General features: G+C 36.1%; 2 protein-coding genes across 2 annotated transcripts in view; one reads left to right on the top strand and one right to left on the bottom strand.

Annotated features, from left to right (window-relative positions):
- The first annotated feature begins 1,828 nt into the window (after positions 1-1,828).
- Positions 1,829-5,520, top strand: LOC137573309 (ATP-dependent DNA helicase DDX11). The gene is made up of 3 exons (XM_068285237.1): positions 1,829-3,640; positions 3,709-3,906; positions 3,971-5,520. Exons 1-3 carry the CDS (start codon positions 1,907-1,909, stop codon positions 4,598-4,600), a joined length of 2,562 nt encoding a protein of 853 aa, XP_068141338.1. The 5' UTR covers positions 1,829-1,906; the 3' UTR covers positions 4,601-5,520.
- Positions 5,521-10,281: 4,761 nt separating this feature from the next.
- Positions 10,282-18,500, bottom strand: part of Atf3 (Activating transcription factor 3) — a 42,209-nt gene continuing 33,990 nt past the window's right edge. The window contains exon 5 of the mRNA XM_068284995.1: positions 10,282-16,171. Coding sequence (XP_068141096.1) covers positions 14,597-16,171 — 1,575 coding nt within the window. The 3' untranslated portion in view covers positions 10,282-14,596. The remainder of the gene's footprint in view (positions 16,172-18,500) is intronic.

The following is an 18,500-nucleotide window of genomic DNA, read 5'->3' as shown; positions in this document are numbered from 1 at the left end:
AAAAAATATTTCCTAGGCTGCCAGTAAAACAAAGTTTTCAATTTAGTTAACTTAGATAACTTTAAATCGTATATTATACCTTTACTTAAATGAGAATTAATTGTTAGTATTAGCGGAAAACAACAAAAAATAAATAAAATCAAAAAAAAAAACAGTTCCATAAAATGAAAGTAATTTCCACATGTTGTGTCGACATCTAAGGCATCGATCAAGCTTCAACCAAATCTCGCATTACGCTTTGGAATTTCAGACTTTGTCCCCTCTGCCACTGGCTTTACCTCTACCTTCTATACATACATACATACGTCTACCTCAAAGCCCTCGCCTTATCGGGAAGAGTACGCACACATCCACACACACATACATAGAAAGACTGACAACGGCTGTGATCCCTGCTCACCATTGACGTCGTCATTATAGCCGTGATGAACTTCCTGACCTGACCACACACTCGGAATTAAATTGTTGCATATACATATATTATGATTTTGATTGGCTCTTCTGTTTCTCTCCCCCATTTTCAATATGTACCTATTTATTTTTCTATTTTAGTTTTCTTTTTAGGTCACTGGAGCTCTGCAAAGCAAAGGTGCATCTGCGTCATGAATGTAAATTGGGGTCATTCCCAGGTCAAGGTCATACACATGTGAAGAAAAATGAAAATGTTTTCCCTTTACATGTATAGTAAACAAAAAAAAAGGGGCGTGTTTCCGAGTTTGATTGAAATGTGTTTTTGTTTTTATGTTAACTCAGACTTCCTGAGTTTTGCGTCAGGTATTTGTATATATGTGTGTTTATATATGTATGTATATGTATGCATGTATAGTAGCTGATAAGCTACGATTCTCTGACATAGAATGACGTTAGCTTTAGTTATTTGGTGCAAAGTTCGTTTTACTTTCTATATTGATTCGTTTCACATTCTCATGCAGTTGGAAATAGAAAACACATGAAACATTTGCATCATTAGCTTGCTTATATATATTTCCAGGAAAAAAAAACGATTGTGCGATGGGAAATGGAGAGTATGAATGTTAATATGTAGTTGTGGTGGCGGGCTAAAATATCATCTAAGTGTTGTCTATATGTGTTAATTATTATAAGGAGGGCAGAAAGTGTCTTTGGAGAGCGGAGTATATAGATATAGTAGGTATATAGATTTCGATCACTTGCGGCTTTTTGTTAGCCTAATTTCTAAACAACAAACAACAGACACACGAGAAACCCGGCAAAACAAAAGTGAACTTGTCAGCCCGAGAGCTGAAGAACATTTGGCCATGGGAGGAAATTGGCGGCCCACTGGCCAAGCAATGTGTGGCTCCAGCTTAGACTCTTGGACTGGGCCGCCTGAACCGCTTTTTTATTCCACTTTTTCTACTTTGGCAAAGTTGCTAAAAGCCAGCCATACCAAAATGGTATAAAAAAATATAATGCACATCAAATTGGGTTAATAGAAGGTGCAATTGGAAATTTCGTCTTATAGAACTTTTACTAAGAAATGAGTTAAAATTATTAAAGAAAATATCATTATTTATTCATCTTTTAAAAATGCCCACTGAAAATTTCAGTTATATTTATATGGCTTAAGTCGAAACACTCGCTAAATATAAGACATAGTTATTTACAAAACATTTTCTCATTTGAATTGGCGCGTAACAGGTCGAACGTCGTGCCAACGTCAAACCAATGAGTGCAACTCCAACCGATAAGTCGAACATATGGTGACAACGCTGAACTGACAGAATTTAGCGTGCATCTGGCAACACCAGGCGACCATTCTATATATGTAGATCTGGCAACCTGGACTATTCTCGTCGTTTTGTTATTGTTTTAGGCGCGTCGAATTTGTTTTTAATGCATTAACTAAAAATAATGTGAATGAGGAAAGAATTATCTCAGCCACAACATGGCCAAGTATTCACCACTAAAGCCACTTAACACACCTAATAAAACTGAGTTTGGATTTCCCTATGAACCCTATGAAATTCAAGGGCAACTCATGCAACAAGTGTTCCAAGTGCTGGAAACTAAACAAATTGGCATATTCGAAAGTCCCACAGGAACAGGAAAATCTCTAACCTTGACATGTGCAGCATTGACCTGGTTAAAGCACCATGAGGAATTGATACGAAGTGAGCTGAGAGAAAGAATTGAAAGACTGGAAAATGAAATTGCAAAACTGAAAGAATGCGGTGGTCAGGCTACAGATTGGATCACCGAACAGGCTAGGGTCCAGGGACTGCGCGAAGAGTTGCAACAATTGAAACGTTTAAATGAGTTAAGAGTAAAAGAGGAAGATGAACTGGTGCAGATACGAACAAGGGGAAAAGAAAGAAAGCGATTTAGCAAAAAGTCAGAATATTTCCGAGACATCTCAGACAAGGAAATAGATGAGGCTCCATTCGTTGACTCGGACAATGACTCTGACCATGAAGTTGAGGATGATGCTTTAAAGCAAGGCCAGGATCATTATCAAGCCATACAAATTTTCTATTGCAGTCGAACCCATTCCCAATTGGCGCAGATCGTGTCCGAGTTGCGTAAAACGCCGCATAGTCAATGGGTGCGTTCGATTTCCCTGGGATCTCGGCAGCAACTTTGCATCAATCCACATGTGAAGAGACTTTCGAATGTCTCCCTCATGAACGAACGCTGTCTGGACATGGCCAAAAACAAAAGTAAAGCCAATCCCAGTAAAAAGTCGCGCCTAGAAGTATCTTCATCGAGTGGTTGTACCTTTAAAGTCGCTACACAAATTGAGCGTCTAAGGGACTTGGCTCTGTCAGAGCCTGTGGACATTGAGGATCTTGTTAATCAGGGTCAATCATCTCGTGCTTGTCCCTATTACGCCTCGCGTTTAGCTCAGCAAAAAGCCCAATTGATTCTTCTGCCCTATCAATTGCTGCTACAGAAATCGGCTCGCCAGCAGTTGGGAATCGAAATCAGTGGTTCCATTGTCATTATAGATGAAGCCCACAATCTCTTGGACACTTTGGCCCAATTGCATGGCTCGGAAATCAATTGTAATCAATTGAACATGGCCAAGGATTTAATATTAAACTACAAGGATGTCTATAAAACCCGCCTTGGTCCCAAAAATCTATTGAAAATTAATCAATTAGTGTTTATTATCAAAAGCCTGTTAAAACTTCTGGATAAGAAGATGAATGTCAAGACCCGCCTACTACGCACCTATGAGCTAACGGCCGAGGGTGATTTCTTCAATATAAATTTAATTGATTTGCTCGATTTCTGTGCCCGCTCGAGATTTGCCCAGAAAGTGTCAAATTGTCCCAAGAGAGAGCCCAAACAGGTTGAGAATCGTCCTCCTCCGTCAATAGAGTTGCTGAAACGTTTGGCCAAACAACATCAACATCAGGGCCAGAGTAAAAGAAAACTGCAACAGGATGAACCACCACCACAACCTCCAGCATCTGCAGCAGCAACGACAGCATCCAATGTGGATGCGAAACGCTTGCTAATGCCATCACCCATACGTCCTATTTTGGCGTTTTTAGAAACCCTGACCAGTGATGCAGCTGATGGACGAGTTCTTATACAGCCCGAACAGGGCACATTGAAATATTTACTACTTAATCCTGCCGAGCATTTCAGTGATATTGTTAACCAAGCCAGGGCGGTAAGTATTTCTTGAAAAATCAATCTGAATTTCCTTTCTTTAACTTTGAATTCCTGCCAATCATTTAGATTATTATAGCCGGTGGAACCATGAAGCCCACTCAAGAACTAATAGAGCAACTCTTTTCCAATTGCACAGACCGTGTGGTTGAACGTTTCTATGATCACGTAGTGCCACCGGATGCGGTATTACCATTTGCCATCACCAAGGGTCCAACTGGTACTAACCTCTGCTTTAATTATACCCAAAGAGGCAGCTTCCAAATGGCAAGTAAACCAAATAAATATATGTACATGTCTTTTGATTAAGTTTGTTTTTATTTCTTTTTAGTTGACTGAGCTCTCGATGATATTGCAGAATCTTTGTCAAGTATTACCCCACGGTTTGGTTTGTTTCCTGCCATCGTATGATTATTTGGATCAGGTCTACAAGCATTTAGAGCAATGTGGCGCCTTGACTAGAATTGCCAAGCGTAAGCGCATATTTCGTGAATCCTCGGGCGGCGGAACTGTTGAGCAGCTACTTCAACTCTATGCCGAGGCCATCTCAAGTGAAGACAATGGTGGGGCACTTCTTCTGAGCGTTGTTGGTGGCAAATTGTCGGAGGGTTTAAATTTTGCTGATAATTTGGGTCGCGGTGTAATTGTTGTTGGCCTGCCATATCCCAATCGAACCTCACCGGAGCTGCAGGAACGCATGCGGCATTTGGATGAAAAATTGGGTCCCGGTGCGGGCAATGAATATTATGAGAATCTCTGCATGAAGGCGGTCAATCAATGCATTGGACGTTCCGTCCGTCATATACGGGACTATGCTTGTGTCTATTTACTGGATGAGAGATATGCTGCCGATCGAATTCAACAGAAGCTACCACAATGGATAGCCCGTCATCTAATAACGGCCAATCAGAGATTTGGTCAAGTCCAAGCTGGAACTGTGAAGTTCTTCAAGGAGCACTAGCAATCATGACTGATAGACATATGTATAAACCAATGCCTCACATTGAATTGGAATTCAAATAGTTGCTTAATTTTTTATTAAATAATAGAATTGTAAATGAAAGAAAGAAGATGAAAGCCAATCTGGGGTATTTATTGTGCTTCCAGAGAAGTATCTGGATAACATTTGAAAAGAAGGATCAAATGTGAATTTCTTGGTTCGTACATAAATTCGGAACCTTGTAACTAAGTGATAATTACAAAGTTTAAACTAATACGTAACATGAAATGGAATGATATCGGGCAGAGAATCGAATGGAATGATAAATTATACCATTTAATCGCATAAAATATCGGTCATAAATAACAAAACGCATTATCATTGAACTTACTATTAGCAATCGCAGTGACATATACACCTACAACTAACTAGACACACACACACACACACATACACATGCATATCTTATATATATATGTACATATGTAGGTATGTGTGCATCTATGTGCATATGTATGTGATATAGCAACTTACAAGTATTGTAGCATTGGGTATTTTTAGTCGTGCGTTAAGTGAGAAATTATGCCACCTAAGCAACAACAACCACAGCCAACACACACATACACACACACACATACAAGTGTGATTGTGATAAATGGGTATGTGTCTTGTGGGCACAAACAAAAATAATGTCTATAAGGCTCTTTCTCTTTCCTTCGGCCCGTACCTCAGTCCCATGTACATATGCCGACCCGCTGTCTGTCAAGGTTCTTGCCGGCCGAAACTATATTTCATACACAAATGACTCATGGAATAAAAAGGTTGTTGATAATGCCAATACGATCTAATGGGATAAATATCAATACAGTGAAATTATCAATTATTAAATCAGCGTTTGAATTGGCTCGATCGTCCGATATCCTCCCTATTTACACTAGGTATATATGTATGCCTTTCTATCTTCTGATAGATTATAGATTAAGCCTAGTCATAATGTAAATTAGAAGGTGAAACTGAAAATACATGCTTTAAGTTCAAAAACGATTCACAAAGATAGTGTTTTATTTCTTTTTTGTTTCTCTAGAGTTTTTAAACTGAAATTTCTGTTCCAAATGCCCATTTTTAAAGCAGATTCAAATATTCAAATTAGAGCTTAAAAAAAAAAAAATTTATTGGAATATTCTTTGCTGTTCATTGGTATTTTTTATCTCACTTGAAGAGACAACTGATTATTAGCGATCGAAAAGCCTTTTACAGTGCTCTCTTAAGGCGAGGTCCCTGAAGGACACAAGTTATTTGTTTCCAAAGTTTAACATAAATTTCAAATCGTTCGAGATGTTTACTTGTCTTCCGATCAAAGTTAGGTCCGGGACAAAGGCGGCTAAGTGAAGTGGCCAAGTGAAAATGCTACAAAAATTGTTAAAGGCTCAAAAAAACGAAGATCCTCGGGACTAAAGAACTCAAATGTTAGAAAATTGCCAATCTACTATACTATACTATATTTACAACAAAAAAAACAATATTTACTCGAATATTATGCCAAAATTAATTACTATAGCTGGCACACCGTGCGTATACGTTATGGCTGACAATAAGGTGCTACATGGACAAGGACTGCCAAGTCTATAGATCAGACACTGATAATCAAGTTTGCAAAAAGAAAACCATATAAAATGATTAATAATTTCAACTAAATCAAGGCGTTAAGTTAAATAGAAGGAAATACAATCCTTGGCTTGATTCATTCCATCACAGAAAGCCGCCTATTATCCTTAAACACACTCTAGGCAATCTTCAGGATCATCTGCATATGATAAATGGAATTTAATTTAACTTAAACCAGTTTATAGATTCACATTAAAATGGAAATTTCATTGTGTGAACTTAAATATGTTGAAACTTGTAATAAACAAGATACTTAAATTTTGTTGAGGGGATATTAAACACATACAGAGACAGAAAAATAAAATACAAATTGTTAATTTGCAATAATAATAAAGGAATGAAAGATAAATCATGTGTAGTTAAGATCAAGCGATTTGGATGAGTAAGAATCACCGTTTCGCCCCGTTATGTAAATCCTTTGATGCAATTGACTTGACTGTATTGCTTAGTAATACCTTTTAAAAGAAATGTAGAAAACAAAAACTTGATTGATTGCCAATTAGTCATTTGGCCCGCCTGTGCTGGCTATTAATGTTTATTGTTATTATTTTGTTAGATACCTCAGAGATCTTAGCCAGTGTCTCTTCAAGTTTCCAATCTCCTCCTCCATTCCAGTCGCAATTTCAGTTCAGCCTCCCGAAACTGTGGGGACGGACGGGACCTGCGGCCATTTTTTATTTTTTTCCAATTTAATATTCAATTTGTGTGTTTGGTGATATTTGTAATTAACTTGTGGGCGTTGAATCTCTGTATGTACATATGTCTGTGAGCATTACTCATACGCAATGTTGACCTTAGACATAGAACTGAATGTGCTGCCAAAATGCGACGGAGCTTGCTATTCTATTGTAGTTGTCGTTGTTGTTGTTGTTGTTGCTGCTGCTGCTGCTGCACCTATAATGACTTTGGGGTCTATGGCTCATAATGCTCAATGATTGACGATTGACATGACAAAATGTGAACAATCAAACATCTTTTTGTATGTCAACCTGCGGGGCATAACTCGTCTCGCACACCACACCACATGAACCACCTGGCACAACCACCAAGCCAACCAAGGCACACCATGCACCTGAATTGCACTAACTCACTTAAATCTATCTTTTTGAGAATTTTTCAAAATTCCTCTTAATTAATTTTAGCCAATTTCTAACCGATTTCCTAAAGTTTTTTTTTTGATTTGTTAATTTTAACTTGGTTAATGGATTTTGAACCAATTTTTGACTATTTTGGTCTAGTCACTGTAGCTTTGTACAGTGCTGGTCAATTGAATAGGCACATAGCTCTATCTCATCCATAACTATTCGTCTGTTGATTCTGATTATTACTTATTCTCTTTCTCGTAACTTTGAAATACTAGGTTTAAGAATAAATAGGTTTAAAATTTGTTGGGTTATAATTGCCATTCATGACTGTTCTTTTTGGCCTTGCCTTATATTAACGATACTCTAAGAAGTTCAATACGAACAGCTTAAATTGGACATAAAATTGAATTACGAATCGTTTTGGAGCGCTTTTCATTCATGTTTTGGATTTCTGGTTTCAAAAGGGATTGGAAAAGCGTCCTGTCTGACCCTTTTAGATTGAACCGGATTGATGTCTTCTTTATTCTGTCGCTGACATTATACCAAGGCTACCAGCAAGTGATCTTATAAATTCGTCATCTTTTCAAATACACCTTCAGGCTAAATGGCTACCAAATGGCCACGCCTCGATCCGGCCCCCAATTCCATGACATGCTGCCCTGCCTTCCCTTCACCTCGCCATCAGCTTCACTTATTGTGGAATCGTGGCTCTGAATGATTGTGTTTCGTTCCGTTCTTGGCGCGTGTCTTGGCGTGGGCGTGGGACACAAATTGCTGCCCGCTGGCTGGTTGCCTGCCTGCCTTCTCAGTGTCTCTCTCTGTCTCTATAATTCTCTCTTGCCGGCCAGTGGATCGGCCGCCGGCTCAATTGGCACTGACTTGGCGGACTTATAAACAGACTATGACATCATGTGATTATGCAAAAAAAAAAAAAAAAAAAATCAAACGGGAGAGGATGAGGAGAAACCGCGAGAAGAGTAGCCGCAGTAGCTGTAACTGTGTCTCAGTGTCGCCAATCTATTGAGATGCAGAGCCCCAACTCGATGTCTCACTGTGTCTCTCTCTGTCTGTCGCCCTGTCTCTCTCATATGCATAAGTTGAAGGCTTTGGATCGTTGGCGCTTCGGCTTGAGTCTGAGCTTGGTTTTGCTTTTGCTGCTTGGGTGATTAATGCCTTTGGCCGTGATTAATGCCTAATTGCTTATTGAATGTCATAACAGTAATAAAAATCATACAACAACAACAAAAAATACACACACACACACACACACACACAGCACCACCAACAACAACAAGAATTATAAACAAATGCAAAAATCCTTCTAAATGCAAATCACTAAAACAGCATCAGCAACGGATTCATTCAATGTGTCATAGAAGAATTGGTCATCCAACCTATTAAAAACCTATTTATCTATAGTCTCAATTTATCCAACACATGGAAATGATTGTGGTCTAGGGATTCCTAGCACCGATCAGTTAAGTTTAAAAAGGATCTTTCATTACTATTTACATATATCTTAGCTTTTATGTGGAATCTATCTCCAAGGACATTAAGTCATATTGTATGTTTAGTCTGAATGGCATCTTTTTGAAGAGGATACCAGGTCTGGTGTATTACCTGGCCTGTTAGACAGGTTGAGGTCCATTAGGCTATTCACCACAGCTTCAAATGTCCTCGAAGAAGACTTTCATGAAGTTGCAACTTGTTGTTAACACTGAGCTGCCGAGTAACCAGTGGCCTTAAGGTGACCTCTTTAGGCTAATTGTTTCATCTAGTAGAGAAGGTCATATGCAGACATTATGACCCTGACATAAATTGCAATGATCGTAACTTCCAGTGGTTTATTTATGAGATTTGAGTCCTTTTACTGACATCAGAGTCTCGAGAGTCCTTAAGAAAGCTGAGATTTTGAGACTTTTTCGCTTCAATCAATCAACAAGTAATTTGCCCAAGGTCGTAGCCAGGTATAGACAGGGGAGGGTAACTGCCTCCCCTTCCCCGACTAGAGATCAAATTTCTTTCTTGATTGAAGTTGCAATCCTCAGGACTTCCGATTGGGAACATGACCTTGACCTGATGAGCATTCAAATTGGCCATTTACCTTGAAACAAGCAATACTGGACCAACATCTGGACTCCATCCTAAGAAATGCTTAAAAGGAATGGCAGCTTTCGCCTTGATTCGTTTAGCTAACTTCTTGCCGGGATCGGCCTCAATATCCATAAACTTACTAATCTCTTGATCTAGTTAAACTCACATACTTACTGATTGTGAATGATCTGAAAAAATATCCAAAATAATAAATAACAACATTGGTTTTTAATTTTTTTTTTTTTTTTGTAATGAATATTAAACTTTAATGTTTATTTTTATTTGTTTTTTTTTTTTTTTTTTTTTTTTGTTTTGTTTTCTTTTTCGTTTTGTTTTTTTGTATTTATATTATTATTATTATTATTAATATTATTATTATAATTCTGCGTATTGTTCATCTTTTTCTCTTTTTATCGTTGTAGAACGCTCTTCACATTGATAGGGTTTAAGGGCAAGGGGTTTGGTGGGGGATGTGGGAGGGGGGGAAAGGATGGATACATACAGATACAATTACATAGATGATTTTTAGATTTAATTAAAGTTTTTCCTCTGTTTGTGTGTGTGTGTGTGTGTGTTTGGAGCTCTCTTCTTTTGAGGAAGGATTGGATAAAGAGTGTGGGTGGGCGGAGGGGTAGGGGAAATGAGGCGGCAATTATGCAATTTTCAAGTAAGATGGTAAATCTTTTCTTTATATATATTTGTATATATATATATTTTCTTATTAGATTTGTGTGGATTTTACATACAAACATATATCTCCTTTCGTTTTTGTATTTGTTTTTTGATTTGTTTTTGCTTCTTCTCAGAATTATTTCGCATATATTTTTGCTCTGGTCAAAAATATTTAAATAATACAAATTTCTCTTTAGTTCTTTTCATGTCTGTTTTGGTTTTTGGTTTTTTTTTTTTTTTAGCACAGTTTATGGGAGTTTTTCTTTTATGTTTTTGTTTTTAGCAATTGGAAATCTTTTTTTATGTGTGTGTGTGTTTGTGTGTGTGTGTGTGTTGGTTTTTGTTTTTATAGTTTTACATATACACATAGATCATTAAACAATATAAGTTTATACATACATTTTTTTTTTCTTTGCAATTTCAATATATTTTTTAAAAATTAATAATTTGTGTATTTGTTTTTTTTTTGTTTTGCCTTTTAGAAAGTAATTTGCCTGCAGCTGAATTTATTATTTATATATATATATATTTTTTTTTTTTTCATTTCAATTATATTTTATTTGTAGTTAACAACTTTTTTTGTTTTGTTTTGTTTTTGGTCATTAAATATTTAAAATTTTCTCATTTATTATGTTCAGGTACTTTCGTAGCGCAAAAAACCTTTTCCAGTTGTTTTTTTTTTTCTTTTGTAATATCTAAAAATAATAAAGTAACTAAAAACTAAAAAGAAAAACTAACATCATGAAAGTCAAGGCAAAGATAGAGGCAGGAAGAGTGAGAGAGAGAGAGAGAGAGAGATAGGGAGTGAGAGAGACGGGAAAGGGTTTAAATGAAAAGCTGCGCCACAAAAAGAAGAGTTTAGAAAGATTCGGGTTTATATATTCAAAATGGGATTCCAATTCGTTTTCAATGATATTTAACAATTTAAATAATTAACTTTGGAATTTTTTTGTTCTTTTCTTTTTCCCTTTTTCTTGGCTTGTTGTGGGTGAAAAGTTATTATGATTATTTCGTTGTTAGTGGCAGGATCTGCAGAAGTCTTGAGAGGTCCTTGGCTATATTGAAATTAGTAATGTTCAAATTGAAGGACATTTTTTAACTGAAATGACTTGTGATGTTCTATGAAATACAGTGAAGCCTTGATAGCACAAATCAATGAGTCTACTTGGAAACGTTTAAACGAGGCTTCACTGTATGCTTTAACTATTTTCTAACTATTTTAGTTTGTTTAGCATTTGTTTTTGTTTTCATTTGTATTTTATTATTATTATTTATATAATTTGTTAGTTAATATTTGTATTCAGCTGCAAGCAAATATTTTCAAAACAATTTTTTTTTTTTTTTTTTGAAAGAGAAAGAGTGTGTGTTTGTGTGAGTGTGTGTGGGTGGATGGGGACGGGAGAAAAAAACAATTTACATAAATTTTTGCACAATTTTGTGTTGATTTTTGATTGCATTTAACATTGAATAGAATTTTTCTTAATTTTTGTTCTTTGTTAGAGAAATTTGTTGTTTTTTCTATCTTTTATGTTTGTATTTTTTTTTTTTTTTTTTTTGGAGAGAAAAACCAAAAACTTTATGTTAAAGAACATATTGACCTGAGCTCAATTTAAGTTTGTTTAGATTTTTGGAAGCTGAAAGTAAAGTTCTCCACACATACATACAAACTGTTGTCTGTGTGTGTGTGTGTGTGTAGGCCTATGTACATGTATGTATATGTAAGATATTTGATTTAAAAAAAAAAAACACTTTAAAAATTTACAAAATTTGTTCATTACAACAATTTTCAAAAGCTTTAAAAGGGGTGCGGTTTTTTTTTGGGTTTTTCTTGAATGTTTTCTTGTTAATGAAGAGCTCTTCTTGTATACATATGCACATACATACATACATACATACATATAGAGGAGAGAGAGAGAGATATACATGTATATAAATATATTAAATCTTTAGTACAAATCGAGGCAAATGTTGACAAAGCACTTTGTTTTTTGTTTTTTAAGTTTTTGTTTATCCAATATATATATATTAAAGTTTTTTCCATTTACTTTCTTTTTTTTAATATTTTTTTTTTTTTTTTTTTTTTATAGGCCACTTTTTGGTGTTCACAGCTAACTGGCATAAACATTTTGTTTTTATTTTTATTTTTTTTTTGTTTTTTTAATTTTTTGTGTATATATTTAATATGAAAAGCGGTAAACACACATACACAAATACATCAAGTTATTTATTATTAAATTTTCAATTGTTCAGTTACTTATATATTTAAAAAATATATATAATATATATATATGTATAGAAAAAAATGTTGTGAGTTTTGTTTTTTAAGACACAGTTTACTTGAATTTCCACAAATTAAACAAAAAACTAAAGAGAAAACTGATCAAAAAGTTCCAAAAATAGCAAATCGAAGTTTAACCGGAATAGGCTATATATAGGAATAGGTCTTTGGGATTACAATGCCGCTCATCTAAATAGGTTAGTTGATTTGGATTGAAGTCCCATTTGTGTCCTTTCTGTGAAGTGAACTCAAAAACAACTCAAAAACAATAACAAAATGTAAGACTATAACGGTGAATGATTAATAAAAGGAATTGAAATTAATTAAAAGAAGGTATCCAAAAGGGATCCATGGCTAGAATCATTTATAATCATAAAAGAGAGAATCACAAATGATCAGATTAATAGTTCTCTTAACCTATTCATTTGGGCGGCATTGTATGGTTAAGATTTCGTAGATTATAGAAAGAAATTTGTTATATGGAAAGTTTATCTATTGATATGGCTTTTAAAGGTGATCAACTGGACATAGTCATGGGTAAATATGCTCAATACAGTAGAATCCGGTTATGGCGACTAAAGTTCGATGAGTGATGGGTCGGTCCCTTGAGTGTCCTTATAACCGGATTCTACTGTATTTGTTTGTTTATAGAACTCATATAGCTTTTTGATTGGTTGTTGTTGTTGTTTATATACATATTGCACTTTTCAATCAAATTTATATTTAAATTTGTTTTTTCCCCACTTCAATTTGCTTCTCTTTCTTTCTTTTTCTTTAATTTTTGACCAGTTTTTCTTAGATTCTCGTCCACTGTGGCATAAGGCATAAAAAGTTGTAAATTATTTTTTGGGTTTTTTTTTTGTATATTAAATTTTAGTTTAACAAAAAAGTTAGTAGTTTTTTAAATATATTGTTTCTTATTTTCCTTTTTTTTGTTTTTGGGTTTTTTTTTTTGTTTTTAAGTGGTCATTATCAGAAAATTTTGTTGTTTTCTTCGTTTTTTTTTTTTTTTTGTTTTCTTAAGGCATTTGCTTGTTTATCTTCTTAAACATAGAAATATTTATATAGATATCGAATAGTTAATTTTTATGCATTTCATATCACTGCTTAGGACCTAAGACAAAAAAAAAAAAAAAAAAAAATAATAATATACACATAGAATTTTTTATTCCAATATCAAATATCAAATGTCATTGCAAATAATAAAAAAAGAAATTTTCACAAAAGGAAAAAAAAAACACACAAAAATTTCGTTTTCAAAATTTGCAAAACAAAAAAAAAAGGAATTAAAATTAATAATTACTGAGGCGGATGTGACTCTTCTTCTTCTGCTTCTTGCTTAATTGGAATGTTACCGATTTAGATACATATATACAAAGATATATATATGTGTATATATATATATAAATTGTTAAGGGTTATGTACAATTTCTGTTCTTGTTTTCGTTTCATTTTTTTTCGATTTTTTTTTTTGTTTTTTGGGATGATCAATGATAAAGTTAAAGTTTTTCATTTTTTTTTTTTATTTGTTGTTAAATTATTTCTTGTTTTGTTGTTTAGTTTAGTTAGTTTTTGTTGTTGTTGTTGTTGTTGTTGTTTATGAGGTAGTAAAGCCACAAAACTAAGAGCCGCTCCAGGCGGACTTTTATACACATACATATATGTATGTAAGTTGTGTGTGTGTGTGTGTGTGGGTGTGGGTGTGTGGGTAGGGGGTTGGGATTAAGGGGGGGGTACATATACAATATATAGATAGATATATATATTCGAGGGGTAAGGGAAGACCTTGTTTTTATATTGTTTTTTTTTTTTTTTTTTCTTTTTTTTTTTTTTTTTTTTTTGGAACAACACTTAGCTAAAGCGGCTTAGATGAGTTTTTGTAATTAATAGATATATATATATAAGGGTAGCTATATATATATATATATATATATATATATGTAAAGACTTTCTCTTTCGGCTTGATTTGAATATTATTCTTTTCGCAATTTAATTCTAGCACCAGTAATCCACATTGGTCCAAACTGAATCTATATCCTCTACATCGGCCATTTGGTTATCCAAATGCTCATGTTGTTGTTGTTGTTGTTGTTGTTGTTGTTGCTCCTCCTCATGCTCCTCATCGTGTTGCTGTTGCTGCTCCTCTGGTTGCTGCTGTTGCCGTTGATCAAAAGTTATCATAGTTAGTTCCTGTTCACCTGCCGCCCGCTGTGGGGCCCTTCCTCACGCCAAACAACTGCCATTGGGCATAAATGCCGCTGCTCCGGTATCCAGATCAACAAATTCGGTGCCATCGCCCGTCAATTGGGCAAGTAAATCATTTGCATAGCAATTATTCTTCATCATTAGCAATTGTTGCTCCTCATCGTAGCAGGGTGTCATTACACCAATGCCCACTCCGACACCGACACCGACTCCAACGCCGACTCCGACACCTCCGACTCCAACACCAACACCACCGACACCGCCAACACCCTCATTACCGATATTATTGTGATGTAGATTATTGTGAAAGTCCATTAAATGATGGCTATTATTATTTGAACTTTGCACCACGCTGGCCATGTTGATGTTGTTGTTGATAATGCTGCTCGGATGGACACTGACAGCGTGTTTGATATCGGGGAAGCCATCACTTGGCTCAAACAGGAAACGTTCGGCACTCAGGGCTGTGGTATAGGGGCTCTGTGAGTCGACCAACTCATTCTTAACAAACTCAATTGCACTTGTTGTGCTTGAGTTGCTGCTGCTCGTACTGCTAATGCTGTTGCTGGTGTTGTTGTTGTTGTTGTTGTTGTTGTTGCTGCCGTTGCTGCTGCTGTTGCTGCTGCTGTTGCTGCTACTGTTGTTGATATTGCTGGTGGTGGTGCTATTACTTAGGGCGGTGGTTGTGGGCGTTGTTGTTACAATTGTTACATTTGATAAACCCAAAAGTCCATCACAATTGGGCACATAATCAGAGACTTGTTGTTGCTGCTGCTGCTGCTCGGACATATTGCTGGCATTGCTATTGGGATTACTATTGTTATTATTTGCGGGTGGTAGGGCTTGTTGCATCGTTAACGTCTCCTGACTACCAGCTGGTGAACTTAAATAGCCAGCATGTTCAAATTCCTGAGGACTGGGCGAAGGTTTGCAATAACCATTCGGCAATTGTTGCTGCTGCTGCTGCTGTGAGGCTGCCGCTGCAATGGCTGCTGTCTTGGCACCAAATTTAAATGTTGCCATCGATGGTATAGACATACGTTGACTACCATTAGCACCACCATTGGCACCACCGCCATTTGTAACATTCTCACCACTCGGCTTATCCAATTCCAATTCGGATAAATATTTCATGGCCGGCGATTGCAGCAATTTCGATGGCAACTGACAGCCGCCAACACGCAAACAGCTCGATGATTGATTGTGCGTCTGCAGCATTTCCAATAGCTTTTGCCTTTCCGTTTCCAATAAACGCACTTGACTCTTCAATTCAATGTTCTGTGTATCCAGCACTTCCGACTCTTTGATCAAGTTCTGTGTACGTTCACGTTTCTTCATGCGGCATTTGGTGGCAGCAATTTTATTGCGTTCGCGTCGTCGACGACGACGATCCTCGTCCTCGGGCGTTAGTCCCTTATTCGGTTGCGATTTGGTCTCACTGTCGTCCTCATCGCTCGATTCCTCGCAGTCCTCGTCACGGCGTGAACATTTCGAATTCGGTTGCTCGGAGCCAGAACTCGAATCGCAGGTGGATAACTTGCGTTTACTTTGTATGGACAGCTTGAGGCCAGCTTTGATCAATTGCGAACAGGTCTACAGAAAAGCGAGAGGGAAGACAAAGAGAGAGAGAGAGATAGACTGAGTTAAAGTTGTTTGTCACCCATAGCCAAAATAATATATATATATATATAAATATGTGTGTGTATTGTAAACTTAAAACCAAAGAAGGTAGCCTGTCTGCTCCAACTACAAAATCAAAAATTGCATAAGTTTCAAAAAACAAAAAAAAACTACAAAAAATATCCATGCTGGGAACTGACATTTACAAGAAGTCAATTGAAATGTCTTGAATCAAGGTTGAGAATGCAGTTGGTTAAAAAACTTTTACTAGAATTTCAATATCTTGAGAATATCTCTTAATCAGTTTCGATTTAAGCCAGCAAACCAAAGTTTTCCTTTCATTTCAGTCCTTAAGTCCTTCTAGCCTTTGAAAACGATTACCAACGGTTTACATAAATGACTTGATGACTTTTTTGAATACTTTTCTAAACTTTAACCCCTAAAAAACTGTAGAAATTTCCATATATTTTATGGTTTTAGTGTTTACAATTAAAAACTTGTACAAGTTTTTAGCGTTTTTCATTATAATCATCATAGCTGGCTCACCGTGCGTATACGTTATTAGTGACTAGGCAAACTCAAAGTTCAAAACGTTGTAGATCCAACTTAGTTATAGAGAATTAGAACTAGTTACATAAAAGTTGAATCTTGGATTTCTATAACTAATTTTCTCAGCTTAAGTTTTTTATAGATATTGTGGATTGTCTCTTTCAGCAGTTAACCCTGGGCTGGCTTTTTCACTGTCGCAGAGATTGACACAGTTTTTAAGTACCTTCTTTATACATTCATATATGTATGTAGATGTATGTATGTAGTAGTAGTAGTGGGCACTTCATTATCCCACACACACGCCCTTTTTTTATTTTTTGCTCATTTTGGCGCTTCCATTCCAGGTAGCCCATGACGAATCAAACTCAACAACTTGAACAGCTTTTGGCACATTCCCTTTAGCTCATACACATTCCACACACGCACACACACTCTCACACACACACAGGTATATATAGAGAAAAATCTCAACCTCGTGGCCCGATTTTGTTGTGGCAAGGTCTGAGGTCTGATTGGGGAGAAGATAATCTTTTGCGGCATTTTGTTTATTTATTTTATGATTTACTTGTGCGACCTTTTTTTTAAGTGTGTGTGTGTGTGTGCTTTTTGTTTTTTGCATGAATTTGTATTATATTTAAGTGAAAGATAGAAATCGGACACGCCCTAAAAAAACGACATAAAATCAAAAAGCCAAAATCAACCACAGCAAAATTTCATTGTGGACAAGTGCCAAGTGAGGTGGGCGGAATGCAATAACTTGCATCGAAATTTCTTGCCTTTTATGGTGAAAGGGGTAAGGGGTGGGGCAGAGACAGGGGCAACAACAGAAAAACAGATGCTTAATCATTTTACACATTGTCAACTTTCATTTCAACAGGAATTGCAATTGGGCAGGCAGGTTAAACAGATCACAGATCACATCTCCGATGAGAATGAGATTAAATTAAATCCGATTGATTAAAGTTGGCAAATTGTATAGAAGAAATGGGGGAAGTCAGAGAGGAGCTGACTTTCAATTTCGTTGCCTTTTGTTTTATTTGCTGTCTGGTCGAGAAATTGTTCAGATGCCACCAAGACGATCCCCACCAGAGATCCCCAACCTTCTTCTCAAGCTGCCTGCCACAGCCCATTGAACGCGCCCTTCTTTTCAATGTTGCCCCACACACACACACACACACACACACACACACACACTTATTTCAGCTCACTGAATCCAACGGGGCATTGTGTTTCATTTAAATTTTAGGCACGCTGCGCTTTTATTTATTGACCCAAAAAACAGATAAATAAATTTTGTTTAAGGCAAAAATAAAGAAAAACAACAGCAACAACAACAACAACGCATAATCATAATAATCGCATGCGCCAACGAGTCCAAAAACAAAAAACAAAACTGAAAAAGCTGAAAAACTGAAGCCATATGACCATATGGTCGATCGACCAATCAGTCGATCTGTCGGTCGGTTGAATCGCTTGTTTCATTGATTTTGTAGACTTCTTCTTCTTTCCCTCTTTGTGTGTGTGTGTTGTGCAACTTAAACTAATGCAACTTGTCAGTGGTTAAACTGACAACTGGAAGAAAAAACACCCCCCCACTCCACCACCCCCAAAGAAGCGAATGTAATAAGAGTTCTAATTTGAATTCTTCAATCTCGTGTTTACTTTAGCTTCAACTTTCTTCAATTCGATTGATATTAATTTTTATCATCGTAAATGTTAATCCAAGAAAATCTCTTTAAAAATTTGTTACTTT

Source organism: Drosophila tropicalis, unplaced genomic scaffold (assembly GCF_018151085.1).
Source record: "Drosophila tropicalis isolate 14030-0801.00 unplaced genomic scaffold, ASM1815108v1 contig_4, whole genome shotgun sequence".
Classification (NCBI taxonomy): Eukaryota; Metazoa; Arthropoda; class Insecta; order Diptera; family Drosophilidae; genus Drosophila; species Drosophila tropicalis.
The sequence above is the reverse complement of the archived record's forward strand: the minus strand, read 5'-3'. Positions and strand labels throughout refer to the sequence as shown.